General features: G+C 53.0%; 2 protein-coding genes across 2 annotated transcripts; both read left to right on the forward strand.

Moving 5' to 3' along the window:
* Nucleotides 1-8,910, forward strand: FDX2 (ferredoxin 2). The gene is made up of 5 exons (XM_032251832.1): nucleotides 1-354; nucleotides 447-498; nucleotides 712-818; nucleotides 8,188-8,275; nucleotides 8,479-8,910. The coding sequence occupies exons 1-5, from the start codon at nucleotides 213-215 to the stop codon at nucleotides 8,633-8,635; spliced, it is 546 nt and encodes a 181-aa protein (XP_032107723.1). The 5' UTR covers nucleotides 1-212; the 3' UTR covers nucleotides 8,636-8,910.
* A 656-nt stretch (nucleotides 8,911-9,566) lies between these two features.
* Nucleotides 9,567-15,105, forward strand: ZGLP1 (zinc finger GATA like protein 1). Its single transcript, XM_032251831.1, has 5 exons — nucleotides 9,567-9,750; nucleotides 10,537-10,902; nucleotides 13,651-13,736; nucleotides 14,099-14,192; nucleotides 14,695-15,105. The coding sequence occupies exons 1-5, from the start codon at nucleotides 9,614-9,616 to the stop codon at nucleotides 14,810-14,812; spliced, it is 801 nt and encodes a 266-aa protein (XP_032107722.1). The 5' UTR covers nucleotides 9,567-9,613; the 3' UTR covers nucleotides 14,813-15,105.
* The last annotated feature ends 359 nt before the right edge of the window (nucleotides 15,106-15,464 follow it).

Raw genomic sequence — 15,464 nt, forward strand, 5'->3', positions numbered from 1 at the left:
AGCTGGCTGGTTCTTGGAACAAACAGTGGGTTTGAGTGGGAGGTTTGGGATGGTCCCGCAGGACTACCTGCATTGGATCACGTGCTGCTCTTCCCTTATGGTGACTACAGACATTAAGCAAACATCTGCGCTTATATTCTGGTAATTAGGAGCCCTTCGCTCGCGCGTCCCCGAGGGCGCATGCTCAGTCGCCGGGTCACGTGACGCATGTCATGGCCGCCTCCATTGCCCGGGGCGGCGTGAAAGCCAGGTTTCTGCAGGCTGCCAGAGGCACCTGGTGGAATAGACCTGGGGGCACTTCGGGGTCCGGGGATGCGGTGGCGCCGGCAATAACCAGAAAGTTTCAGACGACAGGTACTTGGGGCGCCCAGAGCGGGCGGCATTAACCTATCAGATGCCGGCGGGGCGGGGCTCGGTGCAGCCGCTCACCCAACCGTGTTTTCCAGGCTCGCGCCCAGCGGGAGAAGAGGCGGGTGGCCCCGAGCGGCCCGGGGACGTGTGAGTGCAGGGGGGCCAAGTCCCTCATTCCTCATTCCACGAAACTCCTCCAGTCCCCATCTTGCCCTGTAACTTTATCTCGAGGTCCCCCTTCTGCTTCGCCCTGTTCAGTCCCTGTCTGTCAAGCCTCAACCCCGACTTCCTAATTCTAGATTCTACCCGGGTCCTGAGCCCATCATCCAGTTCGGCATTTGCACCTCCATCTGTCCCCAGGGTGAACGTGGTGTTCGTAGACCGCTCAGGCCAGCGAATCCCAGTGAGCGGCAGAGTCGGGGACAATGTTCTCCACCTCGCCCAGCGCCACGGCGTGGACCTGGAAGGTAGGAACCGGGCACGGAGAATTAAGGAGGTCTTTATCCATTTGTCCAAAAAAAACACAAATCAGGTGTGTCTCTTCATGGCTTTTCCGACCAAATACGGACTAAAATCCAAACCTCTCACTGCGGCCTCATCCGTTGCCCATCTTATTTATTTATTTGAGATGGAGTCTTGCTCTGTCACCCAGGCTGGAGTGCAGTGGCGCCATCTCGGCTCACTACAACCTACGCCTCTTGGGTTCAAGCAATTCTCCTGTCTCAGCCTCCCAAGTAGCTGGGACTATACCACACACCACCACGCTCAGCTAATTTTTGTATTTTCAGTAGAGATGAGGAGTTGGCTGGGCGCGGTGGCTCACGCCTGTAATCCCAACACTTTGGGAGGCCAAGGCAGGCGGATCACGAGGTCAAAAGATCAAGACCATCCTGGCCAACGTGATGTAACCCCATCTCTACTAAAAATACAAAAATTAGCTGGGCATGGTGACACGCACCTGTAGTCCCAGCTACTCGGCAGGCTGAGGCAGAAGAATTGCTTGAACCCAGGAGGCAGAGGTTGCAGTGAGCCGAGATTGAGCTATTGCACTCCAGCCTGGCAACAGAGCAAGACTCCGTCTCAAAAAAAAAGAGAGACGAGGTGTCACCACATTGGGCAGGATGGTCTCAATCTCTTGACCTGCCCACCTCAGCCGCCCAACGTGTTGCATTACAGGTATGAGCCACCTCACGCAGCCAATTTTTTTTTTTTCTCTTTTTAAGAGACAGAGCCTTCGGGAGGCGGAAGCAGGAGAATCATTTGAACTTGGAGGGTGAAGGTTGCAGTGAGCCAAGATTGCGCCGCTGCATTCCAGCCTGGCAACAGAGTGAGACTCTGTCTTCAAAAAAAGAGAGAGTCAGAGCCTTGCTGTGTCACCAAGGCTTACTGCAGCCTTGAACTCCTGGGTTCAAGCAATCCTCCCAAGTAGTTGGGATTACAGGCACAAGCCACAATTCCAGGCTGTTTTCTTTCCTTCTTTGTCATCTGTCCCCTAGTGAGACCGGAGACACATGTTCTTGTTCATGCTTATCTGTAGCCTGTTAGGATGTAACAGGTGTTTGATCATTCGTTGAGAGAAAAATCATAATAAAAATTTATTGTCCAGGCACAGTGGCTCATGCCTGTAATCCCAATACTTTGGGAGGCCAAGGCAGGTGAATCACTTGAGGACAGGAGTTTGAGACCAGTCCGGCCAACATGGCGAAACCCTGTCTCTACGAAAAACACAAAAATTAGCTGGGCGCGGTGTCACATGCATATAATCCCAGCTACTCAGGAGACTGAGAGTTGAGAATCACTTGAACTTGAGAGGCGGACATTGCAGTGAGCCAAGATGGCACCACTGCACTCCAGGCTAGACGACAGAGCGAGACTGTCTCAAAAAATATATATATGTGTTTCTTTAAGCATGTTAATGCATATTCACTGATTGAATCTTCATGACAACTTTATTCAGTATAGTAGAGACTGTTATTCCATATTATAGATGAGGAAACCAAACCCCAGGTTAAGTAGACCTGATCTAAGGTCAAGTGAGTGACAATACAAGATTTACCTGCCCATTTTAGCCACTAATCTGTGCTGCCTTTCTATGAATACCTACTTGGCGTCAGGCAGCAATATACAAAACAAATAAGGCCTCTGTCATCTCATGCAATCTGCCTGCCTTGGCTTCCCAAAATGCTGGGACTACAGGTATATGCCACTGCACCTGGCCAGGAATTAGGGTTGAAAGAGATGGAACCTGAGGTTTTCTGCTGACCACCTGCCCTTGGTCACACCCCCCACATCCTCTGATCATAGAGACCCGTGCCTGGGGTTCACGTCCCTCCTGGCCTAAAACCTTCCAAAAGGTTTTCACACCCAGAATCGAATCCAAACTCCTCCACTTGGTCCTTCATCTCCCTCATTCATTCCTTTTCTTTTTCACCTTTTAAAGTTTTTTTGTTCTGTTTTGTTGTTGTTGTTGAGACTGTCTCACTGTCACCCAGGCTGGAGTGCAGTGGCGTGATCTCCACTCACTGCAACCTCTACCTCCCGGATTCAAGCGATTATCCTGCCTCAGCCTACCACGTAGCTGGGATTACAGACTCCCACCACCACGACCAGCTAATTTTTGTATTTTTTAGTACAGGCGGGATTTCACCATGTTGGCCAGGCTGGTCTCGAACTCCTGACCTCAGGTCATCTGCCTGCCTTGGCCTCCCCAAAGTGCTGGGATTACAGGCATGAGCCATTGCACCCGGCCTCGTTTTGCTTTTTCTGTTTTCCTGCTTTGCATGAACTGTACAATTCACTCCTTGATGCAATTGGAACCCCCCAAGCTCACCCCCACCACAGGGCCTTTGCACTGACTGTATCCCTGGCCTGGAGTACCTTCCTTTCTACTTTTTGTTTCCGTTTTTTTTTTTTTTTTTTTTTTTTTGGACATTTTTGAGAGGGAGTCATGGTCTGTCACCCAGGTTGGAGTGCAGTGGCGTGATGTCAGCTCACCGCAACCTTCACCTTCCGGGTTCAAGCAATTCTCCTGCCTCAGCCTCCTGAGTAGCTAGGATTACAGGCGCCCACCACCCTGCCTGGCTGATTGTTTTGTGTTTTTAGTAGAGACACGGCTTCACCACGTTGTCCAGGCTGCTCTTGAACTCCTGACTTTACACGATCTGCCTACCTCAGCTTTTCAAAGTGCTGGGCTTACAGGCTTTGATCCTGGCCTGTTTCAGTTCTTTTTTACTCTTTCTTTTTTCCTTGGCTGGACCCTTCTTGTCTTCAGGGACTCCACTCACCTGTCCCCCGATTCCCACATCTCCCGTGTCTTGTCCCTCTCCCTTTTACTTTCTGCATTTATGAGTCAGAAGTAACCGTCTTCCTCTCTGGCTTGACCTGCTCCCCATCAACCTGCCCTTCTCCGTCTGCACTCAGCCTGGCGTGTTACAGATGCGCAAGGAACATGTGTCAGGCTGGGTGCCTGTCATCCCAGCACTTTGGGAGGCCCGGACGGATGGATCGCTTGAGCCCAGGAACTTGAGATCAGCCTGGGCCATATATTGAAACCCTAATAGGGACAAAAATCCCACAGGTAAATATATAATTATGTCATGAGCAACTTGGGAAGGGTTGTCTGGAAGAAAATATACAGGGTTTGCTTTTAGGGTGAATATATCAGGGACCTTTATCTTATCATTAAAGGGGAAGATATGTTGGGAGGGGTTATGAAAGGCCTACCTAAAGTTCTGTTCTGGGGTCTAGTGGCCTGCAGTCTAGGACAGAGATTGGAATGTGAGATTGATTGATTGATTGATTGATTGATTGATTGATTGATTTGAGACAGAGTCTTGCTCTGTCTCCCAGACTGGAGTGCAATGGCATAATCTTGGCTCACTGCAACCTCCACCTCCTGGGTTCAAGTGATTCTCCTGCCTTAGCCTTCCGAGTAGCTGGGAGTACAGGCGCCCGCCACCACACCGGGCTAATTTTTTTTTGTAGTTTTAATAGAGACAGGGTTTTGCCATGTTGGCTAGGCAGGTCTCAAACTCCAACTCCTGACCTCAGGTAATCTGCCTGCCTCAGCCTCCCAAAGTGTTGGGATTACAGGCATGAACCACGGTACCCGGCCAGAATGTGAGTTTTGGAGGTAAATGGCCTGCCCAGGCATGAATTACTCATGCCTATAATTCCAGCACTTTGGGAGGTGGGGATGCTCAGATCACCTGAGGCCAAGACCAGGCTGGTCAAAATGGTGAAATCTGTCTCTACTAAAAATACTTAGCTGGGCATAGTGGCGCACGCCTGTAATTGCAGCTCGGGAGGCTGAAGCAGGACAATCACTTGGGCTGGGAAAGCAGAGGTTGCAGTGAGCCGAGATTGCACCACTGAACTCCGGCCTGGCTGACAGAGTGAGACTCTGTCTCAAAAAAAAAAAAAAAAAAGGTAAGTGGCTTGTGTTCAAAGTTTGCCTCTTACCAGATACATAACCCTGAGAAAGGGACTTAGCTTCTTTGGGCCTCTGTTTCCTCGTCTATACAATTGGATAATTTAATTCCGATCTCACTGGGTTGCTGTGAAGATTGAACAGTGTTTAGTAGTTTTTAGTAGCTGGCATGAAGTCAGTGTGAAGTGAGTGAGTGGTTGGAATTACTAGATTAGATTATCTCAGTCTCATGTGATGAGGATGCTAACGAGGTGGGTAACGGGGCTGACGAGACATGCAGGGACTGACTGGAGTTTCAAGGTCCAGACAGTTTCTCTCCAAGCGATAGAGAAGGGGCAGATTAGTCACAGAGTCCTAGCGGTGACAGTTGAAGCAAACAGGGAGGCGATGCCAGGTCAGGAGGCTGCCGTCCAGATCCGCCCTCATTGTCTGACAAGTCTAGAAAGGGGAGGAAAATTCTTAGTTTAACATCTTCCTGTGGACTGAGGACAAGTGTTTTTTCTTTTTCTTCATTTTTTCTGAGTACGTGATTTTTTTATTTAAGGTCTCCCTCTATTTCCCAGACTGGAGTGCAGCGGCACAATCACGACTTACAGCCTCGAACTCCCAGGCTCAAGCAATCCTGCTGCCTCAGCCTCCCAAGTAGCTGGGACCACAGGCATGCACCACCATGACCAGCTAATTTTTCTGTAGAGACAGGACCTCCCTGTGTTGCCCAGGCTGGTCTTGAGCTCCTGCCCTCGAACTCCTGACCTCAAGTGTGATCTTCCCGTCTCAGCCTCCCAAAGTGCTGGAATTGTAGTCATGAGCCACCATGCCCAGCTGATAAATGCTGCTTTTTGTTGCTGTTTTTTGAGACAGGGTCCCTGTGCTGCCTGGGCTGGGGTGCAGTGGTGTAAACATGGCTCACTGCAGCCTCGACCTTCCCGGGCTCTGCCACATAGCTGGGACTGCAGGCACATACCACAACGCCTAGCATTAGCAAGATGCTAATTATTTTGTATTTTTCGTAGAGATGGACTTTCAGTATATGGCCCAGGCTGATCTCAAGTTCCTGGGCTCAAGCGATCCATCCGTCCGGGCCTCCCAAAGTGCTGGGATGACAGGCACCCAGCCTGACACATGTTCCTTGCGCATCTGTAACACGCCAGGCTGAGTGCAGACGGAGAAGGGCAGGTTGATGGGGAGCAGGTCAAGCCAGGGAGGAAGACGGTTACTTCTGACTGATAAATGCAGAAAGTAAAAGGGAGAGGGACAAGACACGGGAGATGTGGGAATCGGGGGACAGGTGAGTGGAGTCCCTGAAGACAAGAAGGGTCCAGCCAAGGAAAAAAGAAAGAGTAAAAAAGAACTGAAACAGGCCAGGATCAAAGCCTGTAAGCCCAGCACTTTGAAAAGCTGAGGTAGGCAGATCGTGTAAAGTCAGGAGTTCAAGAGCAGCCTGGACAACGTGGTGAAACCGTGTCTCCACTAAAAACACAAAACAATCAGCCAGGCAGGGTGGTGGGCGCCTGTAATCCTAGCTACTCAGGAGGCTGAGGCAGGAGAATTGCTTGAACCCGGAAGGTGAAGGTTGCGGTGAGCTGACATCACGCCACTGCACTCCAACCTGGGTGACAGACCATGACTCCCTCTCAAAAATGTCCAAAAAAAAAAAAAAAAAAAAAAAAACGGAAACAAAAAGTAGAAAGGAAGGTACTCCAGGCCAGGGATACAGTCAGTGCAAAGGCCCTGTGGTGGGGGTGAGCTTGGGGGGTTCCAATTGCATCAAGGAGTGAATTGTACAGTTCATGCAAAGCAGGAAAACAGAAAAAGCAAAACGAGGCCGGGTGCAATGGCTCATGCCTGTAATCCCAGCACTTTGGGGAGGCCAAGGCAGGCAGATGACCTGAGGTCAGGAGTTCGAGACCAGCCTGGCCAACATGGTGAAATCCCGCCTGTACTAAAAAATACAAAAATTAGCTGGTCGTGGTGGTGGGAGTCTGTAATCCCAGCTACGTGGTAGGCTGAGGCAGGATAATCGCTTGAATCCGGGAGGTAGAGGTTGCAGTGAGTGGAGATCACGCCACTGCACTCCAGCCTGGGTGACAGTGAGACAGTCTCAACAACAACAAAACAGAACAAAAAAACTTTAAAAGGTGAAAAAGAAAAGGAATGAATGAGGGAGATGAAGGACCAAGTGGAGGAGTTTGGATTCGATTCTGGGTGTGAAAACCTTTTGGAAGGTTTTAGGCCAGGAGGGACGTGATCCCCAGGCACGGGTCTCTATGATCAGAGGATGTGGGGGGTGTGACCAAGGGCAGGTGGTCAGCAGAAAACCTCAGGTTCCATCTCTTTCAACCCTAATTCCTGGCCAGGTGCAGTGGCATATACCTGTAGTCCCAGCATTTTGGGAAGCCAAGGCAGGCAGATTGCATGAGCTTAGGAGTTTGAGACAAGCCTGGGCAACATGGTGAACCTCATCTTTAAAAAAAAAAAAAAAAAAGAAAAGGGCTGGGCATGGTGGCTCGGCTCACACCTGTAATCTCAACACTTTGGGAGGCTGAGATGGGTGGATCGCCTGAGGTCAGGAGTTTGCGACCAGCCTGGCCAACATGGTGAAATCTTATCTCTAATAAAACACAAAATGAGCTGGTTGTGGTGGTACATGCCTGTAATCCCAGCTACTTGGGAGGCTGAGGCACGAGAGTAGTTGGAACCTGGGAGGAGGAGGTTGCAGTGAGCCGAGATCGCACCATTGCATTACAGCCTCGGCAAGCAGAGCGCAACTCAATCTCAAAAAAACTAAACAAACATGGACTGCAAGTCTGTATAAAAAAAAAAATTAGCCAGGCATGGTGGTGTGGTGGGCACCTGTAGTCCCAGCTACTCAGGAGGCTGGGGTGGGAGGATTGCTTGAGCCAGGAGATTGAGGCTGTAAGCTGTGATGGAGCCAAGGCACCCCAGCCTGGGCAATAGAGTGAGACCCTGTCTCAAAAAAAGTCCTAATCCCTTACTCCTTCCCCTACCACACTGACTGCTGAGTCAGCTGGTCCATCCTCCAAGAGCAGCCAAGAGGTGGGGACACCTTTGCCTAGCACAGTGATAGGGTCACAGCCAGGGCTCACAGGCTGCTGGGAGCCTGCCTGGCCTTCCCCTCTCAGCTCCCTGGCAGCCAAGTCCACGCTCCTTAATGGTTCTGCATCGCAGCCTCCTGGGGAGGCCCTGAGAAACGGGGCACCCCGGGTGTCCCTTTGTAAACCCTATATGAAGCTGGGGAATGGCTAGCTGTGGGGCTGCAGGCCCGGGAGGGAGACTTGAGGCACATGGGGGAAGAGAGGGCTTCTCTCTGCCCTTCCCTTCACAGAGCGGGGCCCCCCCTCCTGACTGTGCCACTCACCTGCTCCCCCTTCACTTCCCACCCCTAGGGGCCTGTGAAGCGTCCCTGGCTTGCTCCACCTGCCATGTGTATGTGAGTGAAGACCACCTGGATCTCCTGCCTCCTCCTGAGGAGAGGTGAGTAGGGCAGCCCTGCCTGGCTGGGAGCTGCAGCTTGGACTTCTGGACAGCCCCCACTGTTCTCCCCGATTCCAGCTCCTAGAAGAGGAGCTGCCTTCCCCACCACCGCCTCCAGCGCTCAGTCAGCCTCCCCCACCCCACCCCGCCCCACCCCACAACCAGCATGCCCCCGGCTAACACTGCCCGTGTCACCACCCCAGGGAAGACGACATGCTAGACATGGCCCCCCTCCTCCAGGAGAACTCACGGCTGGGCTGCCAGATCGTGCTGACGAGGGAGCTGGAAGGAGCGGAATTCACCCTGCCCAAGATCACCAGGAACTTCTACGTGGACGGCCATGTCCCCAAGCCGCACTGACATGGGTGCCTGGACCTTTCCACGTTGCCAAGGCCCCAGGGCCCAGACTGAGGGAATAGCCTCGTGCCAGCCCCGCCCAGAGCTCGGACAGGCCCGGGAGAGATGTGCAAACCCCTGAGAAGGACAGCACCCCTGCTTGGGAGAGGTTCCCATGTCCAGGCTCTGGTGGGGACAGGGCACCTTGTTGGGTGGCCTTCCCCAAGCCCCTGAGAATTGGGGTGTGAGTAGGAGTGGACTCAGATTGGAGCTGCAATAAATCAGTATCACAGGCCCCAGCATGTTGAGTGTCCTTGGGGGACAGATCTGGGGTCTGCACATGGCTCACACCTGTAATCCCAGCACTTTGGGAGGCCAAGGCGGGAGGATCACTTGAGGCCAGGAGCTTAAGACCATCCAGGACAACATGGCGAGACCCTGTCTCTATAAAAAAGTAAAAATTGGCGTGGAGTGGTGGTAAGTGCTTGTGCTCCCAGCTACTCAAGGAGATTGAGATGGGAGGATCACTTAAGCCCAGGAGATTTAGGCTGCAGTGGAGCAGTGATCAGGCCATTGCACTCCAGCCTGGGTGACAGAGTGAGGCTCAGTCTCACACAAACAAAAACACACACCTGCATCTGCTGTGCTGAGACCCCGGCTCTCCTCTCTCTGGGATCTGAGATCCCACTGGGGATCTGAGGCAGAGGCCTGGGAGCCCCCATTTCCGAGGGGGAGGGCCAGCGTGGGAGGCCCCGCCCCCGCAGTTGCGGAGGGATTTGGTGGGGTGCAGGCCGCTTTTGGCACGCAGGGGTGCGCAGATGACCTGAAGCCAGAAAAAGGAAAGGCGCCGCCAAGGCTGGTCGCTCTCAGCTGGAAGTCATCACATCCTCAGTCAGGAGCGCCCACACCCCGCAGGTCCCGCCCCTCCCAGGTGGGTTTCATCGGGTGGGCTCAGAAGGGCGGGGCCAAGTGAAATTAGGGAGGGGACTGGGTCGGGGCACAATGGAGGCCAAACCAGCACCGAACTCCTCAATGGCAGCAAAGCTGCTGGCGTCGCCCTGTCTGGACCTGGAGCCGCTGGGAGGATCTTCCTCCCAGGAGAGGCCGAGGACCCCAGGATGCCGGAGAACCAGTGGGAGGTGCGTAAGGCCAAACCCCTTCCCCGGACCCTTCACCACCTGGCCCAGTGATCGGGGGGTCATGACCTCTTGTTGCTGGGGTGATAGAAAAGTGGCAATTTTATAATAGTTATTGAAACTTACAAAGAGGTTCTGGTCCACAGAGATACTTGGGGTCATCTCCGGGATCAGAGGCCATGCAATTCCATGTCTCTGGGGCTGATGTAGGCATTCCCCAGGAGTCATCCAGGGGTTATGGAGGGCAACGCAATAAGAATGAAAATGATAAAACTCGTAATCCTATCATCGCAAGGCTGCCGGCGTGGTGGCGCATGCCTGTAAGTCCCAGCTACTCGGGAGGCTGAGGCGGAAGGATCGCTCGAGCCCAGGAATTCTAGGCTGCACTGAGTCCTGCTCACGCCCCTGCACTCCAGCCGGGGCTACAGAGTGAGAGGCTCAGTCTCTAAAAGAAACACAAAGAAAAAAAGTAACCTTTTTCTGGATCGTGCAGCCAGAGGCTTGAAACCCTGCCTGGGTCACCCAGGGCGGCCCCTGCCTGGGTGATCTACGGGTGCCGTGAGGGGCTGATTGATGTGGAGGGCTGAGAGTGTGCCTGGCCGGCCCACAGTAGGCGAGGTGAGTTGCAATTACTTTGCAACTTGTAAACCTTCCACCCAAAGTTAGAAATGATTGAGCCTCAGGTGGGGTGTGTAGCCTGCCCAGGAGTACACAGCTAGCAAAGAGCCGGACCCTAGTCGGCTGAACCCAGGAGTCCCCCAAGAGTGACCCCACTGCCCTTGTCCCCAGGTCCCTCTGGCCTGCATGCCAGAACTCCGTCACCGCTCTGCGCTTCCTCCAAGAGACAGTGGAGGGGCTGGATCAGTCCCCTGCTCTGGACACCCAGGTCCTGGGACCTTGCTGGGAGCTGATGGCTCTGGGGACTCAGGGCTCCCTGCCGCTGGACAGGGGTTCCAAGGACACACAGACCCGGATCAGCCAGAAGGGCCACCGCCTGCAGCCCTCGGGTACTCCCCCTGCCCCACCCCAGAGAAGGCCCCGGAAGCAGCTGAACCCCTGCCGGGGCACCGAGAAAGTGGACCCCGGGTTCGAGGGGGTAACTCTGAGGTTTCAGATAAAGCCGGACGCCAGCCTGCTGATCATCCCCTCCTACAGGTAGGGGCTGGCTGAGGCCAGGGCACCCTTTCTCCCTGTAACAACGCAAACACGAGTGTGGGAGGCAGGGGTGCTTTCTGGCGTCAGTGTGGACCCTCACACGTGCCCTGCGTTACACGTGGCCCAGTCTCTGGTTGACACCTTGAGCTAGTGCCAGATCCAGGCCTGCCGCTCCTGACTCAGCCATCTGTCCCCACTCCCCGCTTCCCCAGTGTGAGACCCGGTGTCTCTATGAATCAGGCAGGCCTGGCCCTGCTTAGGCTGCAGCTGCGGCTGCGCTGATTTTTCCCAATAATGCTAACAGCTACAGTTTGTTGGTAATGACAATAAGAGGTAGGCGGGGCGCATTGGCTCATGCCTGTAATCCCAGCATTTTGGGAGACTGAGGCTGCTGGATCATGAGGTCAGGAATTCGAGACCAGCCTGGCCAACATGGTGAAACCCATCTCTACTAAAAATACAAAAATTAGCCGAGCATGGTGGTGGGCACCTGTAATCCAGCTACTTGGGAGGCTTAGGCAGGAAAATTGCTTGAACCTGGAAGGCGGAGGCTGCAGTGAGCCAAGATTGCGCCACGGCACTTTAGCCTGGGTGACAGAGCAAGACTACGTTTCAAAAACAAAAACGAAAACAAAAAGAGGTTAACAGGCAGTATTTGATGTGTATGGGCTGATTCAAAAGCCTTGGGAGGCTGAGCACAGTGGCTCGCCTGTAATCCCAGCATTTTGGGAGGCCAAGGTGGGTGGATCACCTGGGGTCAGGAGTTTGAGACCAGCCTGGCCAACATGGTGAAATCCCCTCTCTGCTAAAAATACAAAAATTAGCTTGGCATGGTCGCAGGTGCCTGTAATCCCACTACTTGGGAGGCTGAGACAAGAGAATCGCTTGAACCTGGGAGGTGGAGGCTGCAGTGAGCTGAGATAGCACCACTGCACTCCAGCCTGGGCGACAGAGCAAGACTCCATCTCAACAACAACAACAACAAAAAGCCTTGGGGAGCTGGGCGTAGTGGCTCACGCCTGTAATCCCAGCACTGTGGGAGGCTAACGTGGGAAGATTGTAGGAGCCCAGCCTGGGCAACATAGCGAGACGCTGCCTCTAATTTTTATTTACTGATTATCATTATAAAAATTATCATTATTTACAACCCCCAGAAAATTTTTATGCACTAAAATATATATATATATATATATATATATATATATATATATATAAAATTATGACTTTTTAAATCATGCTGCCAAAACAAGTTCAAATATTTTAATTTTTGAGATGGAGCTGTACTCTGTCACCCAGGCTGGAGTGCAGTGGCACAGTCTCGGTGCACTGCAACTTCTGCCTCCTGGGTTCCAGCGATTCTCCTGCCTCAGCCTCCTTAGTAGCTGGGATTACAGGCACCTGCTACCAGCCTGGCTAATTTTTGTACTTTTAGTAGAGACAGGGTTTCACCATGTTGGCCAGGCTGGTCTTGAACTCTTGACATCCACTTGGCTCAGCCTCCCAAAGTGCTGGGATTACAGGCGTGAGCCACCATGCCTGCCTGGCCTTTTCTTTTTCTTTTTCTTTTTTTTTTTTTTTTTTGAGACAGGGTCTCAGTCTGTCACTCTGGCTAGAGTGCGGTGGCACAATCATGGCTCACTGCAGCCTTGGCCTCCCTGGCCCAAACCGTCCTCCTACTTCAGCCTCCCAAGTAGCTGGGAGCAGAGAGCAGAGCCCTGCACGGCCACTCCTGGCTAATTTTTTATGTTTGTAGAGATTGGGGTCTCCTGTGTTGCCCAGGCTCCCATCTCTTTTTAAAAATCAATCAATAAATTTTTCAAAGAAAAAAAAACCGCCGGGCGCGGTGGCTCAAGCCTGTAATCCCAGCACTTTGGGAGGCCGAGGCGGGTGGATCACAAGGTCAAGAGATCGAGACCATCCTGGTCAACATGGTGAAACCCCGTCTCTACTAAAAATACAAAAAATTAGCTGGGCATGGTGGCACGTGCCTGTAATCCCAGCTACTCAGGAGGCTGAGGCAGGAGAATTGCCTGAACCCAGGAGACGGAGGTTGCGGTGAGCCGAGATCGCGCCATTGCATTCCAGCCTGGGTAACAAGAGCGAAACTCCGTCTCAAAAAAAAAAAAAAAAAAAGAAAAAAAACAATTTTGGGAAGCCAAGGAAACTGAGGCATTCTTTGGAGTGGGAGGGAGGTAATGTGTCCAGACTCACACAGCAAGGCCATGGAGAACTGGAATTGGAACCTGGCAGGCTGTCCTGTGCCTACTATTTTTCAAATAATAATAATAATTAGGTTGGGCGCAGTGGTTCATGCCTGTAATTCCAGCACTTTGGGAGGCTGAGGCGGGCGGATCACTTGAGGTCAGGAGTTTGAGACCAGCCTGGCCAACATGGCAAAACCCCATCTCTACTAAAAATACAACAATTAGCCAGGTGTGGTGTTGCACACCTGTAGTCCCAGCTACTTGGGAGGCTAAGGCACAAGAATTGCTTGAACCTGGGAGGCGGAGGTGGCAGTGAGCTGAGATGGCACCACTGCACTCCAGCCTGGCGACAGAGCGAGCCTCCATCTCCAATAATACTAATAATAATATCACTAATGAGAGGCAAAACCAGGCTGTTCAGATATCAGTTGCTTCCTTGGGGGATGCCTGATACCTTGATACTAAGTCTTCATTTTGAGGGGCTATCAGGGACAAGTTGTGGACCCCCCCACCCCCCGCTGCTGACACCTTGTTTGCCCCACAGCCTTCCCTGCAGTAGCCGCTCTCAGGAACCCCCTGCAGAAGCTGTTGAGGGCCCCGCAGCCCACCCAGGAGACACGGAGGCCCTGGGTGAGTCCTGAAAGCCTAAGAGCTATAAATATTTTGGGGGGCCAATTTCCTGCCTTCCCTGCTTTTCTCCCTGCCCCTCCTTCTCCATCTTGCTTCCTCATTTAGAGGCCTCCGGGAGGAGTCGCAGCGCCCCCTCCACTTGGGCTGAGTCACCCCCACCCCCAGCTTCCTCCTCTGCGGAGTACTGCCATCTGTCTCCCTTCCTGGCTTTTGCTGTAGCTTAGAGCTGGCAACTCCCAGGGCTGGCTCAGAGCCAGGTGGGGCCTTGACAGAGACCCCCACAAAATGCCTCTCCCCGCAAAGGCCTCCTGAGCTCACATGTGTCACCTCTGACCGCTGCCCTTTGACCTCTCACCCTTCAGGGCTCCGGCGCTGTGCTTCCTGTCGGACCCAGAGGACCCCGCTCTGGAGAGACGCTGAAGATGGGACCCCTCTCTGCAATGCCTGTGGGATCAGGTCCTTAGAATGGTGGAGGGAGAGGTGGAGGTCCCCAAATCAGTCCGTGTGTCACTAGCGTGGGGTTTGGGGAAAGCAAAAAGCAAAACACCTACCTCTGGCCAGGTGAGGTTTTCACGCCTGTGATCCCAGCGCTGTGGGAGGCCGAGGCAGGTGGATCACAAGGTCAGGAGTTCGAGCAGCCTGGCCAACATGGTGAAACCCTGTCTCTACTAAAAATACAAAAAATTAGCCAGGTGTGGTGGCAGGTGCCTATAGTCCCAGCTACTTGGGAGGTGGAGGCAGGAGAATCGCATGAACCTGGGAGGCAGAGGTTGCAGTGAGCTGAGACCATGCCACGGCACTCCAGCCTAGGCAACAGGGCGAGACTCCATCTCAAAAAAGACAAACAAAAACAAGACAAAACAAAACAAAATCTACCTCCTGGGAAAGGTGGTTTCCTGCCGTGGTTTCTGGGCCCCCACTGCATCTTAAATGGTAGTTTCTTGTCCCCCAACCCTAGGTACAAGAAATACGGCACTCGTTGCTCCAGCTGCTGGCTGGTGCCCAGGAAAAATGTCCAGCCCAAGAAGCTATGTGGCAGATGTGGAGTGTCCCTGGACCCCATTCAGGAAGGTTAAACTTGCCTTCCCCCTGCTGAGCCGCTTTTTCTGCCTCAGTTTCACCAGTGGGAGAATGGGCAGAAGCAGCAATCCTAGGAGGACCGGGGAAGGAGCTGGCCTGCCTCCTCTCTGCCATCTCCAGATTCAGGGACCCCGGGGGAAGACCCAGGCCTCAGGCAGCAGAGCCTGCTAGGGGTTACTGGCCCCCTTTTCTCCAGTCAGCCTTGGCCGAGGCCCCCTCAGGAGACGTTTTCAGGAATGATGAGCATTGTTACAGCAGGGACAATAAAGTACAGAAAGATACTCAGAAAGAGCCTGTGATTCGGAATCCCACCTCCTGTGCCCCTCCGCCAGCTGGGAAGGTGGACAGGTGTTTGCTCGTTTGGGTTGTGAGGGGCACACACACATACACACGCACAGACACACAGTCTTTTTTGTTCTAGCTGGGACTACAGGCACGTCCCACCATGCCTGGGTAATTTTTGTATCTTTTTAGTAGAGATGGGTTTTCACCATATTGGCCAGGCTGGTCTTCAACTCCTGACCTTGTGATCTGCCCTCCTCAGCCTCCCAAAGTGCTGGGATTACAGGTTTGAGACACCATGCACTGCCAAGACGCAGTCTTATATACAGGCAGCAGCCCCCTCCCACAGGGAATTAGCCACATTCA

Source organism: Sapajus apella, unplaced genomic scaffold (genome assembly GCF_009761245.1).
Source record: "Sapajus apella isolate SASKATOON/1434 unplaced genomic scaffold, GSC_monkey_1.0 scaffold77, whole genome shotgun sequence".
In the NCBI taxonomy this organism is placed as follows: Eukaryota; Metazoa; Chordata; class Mammalia; order Primates; family Cebidae; genus Sapajus; species Sapajus apella.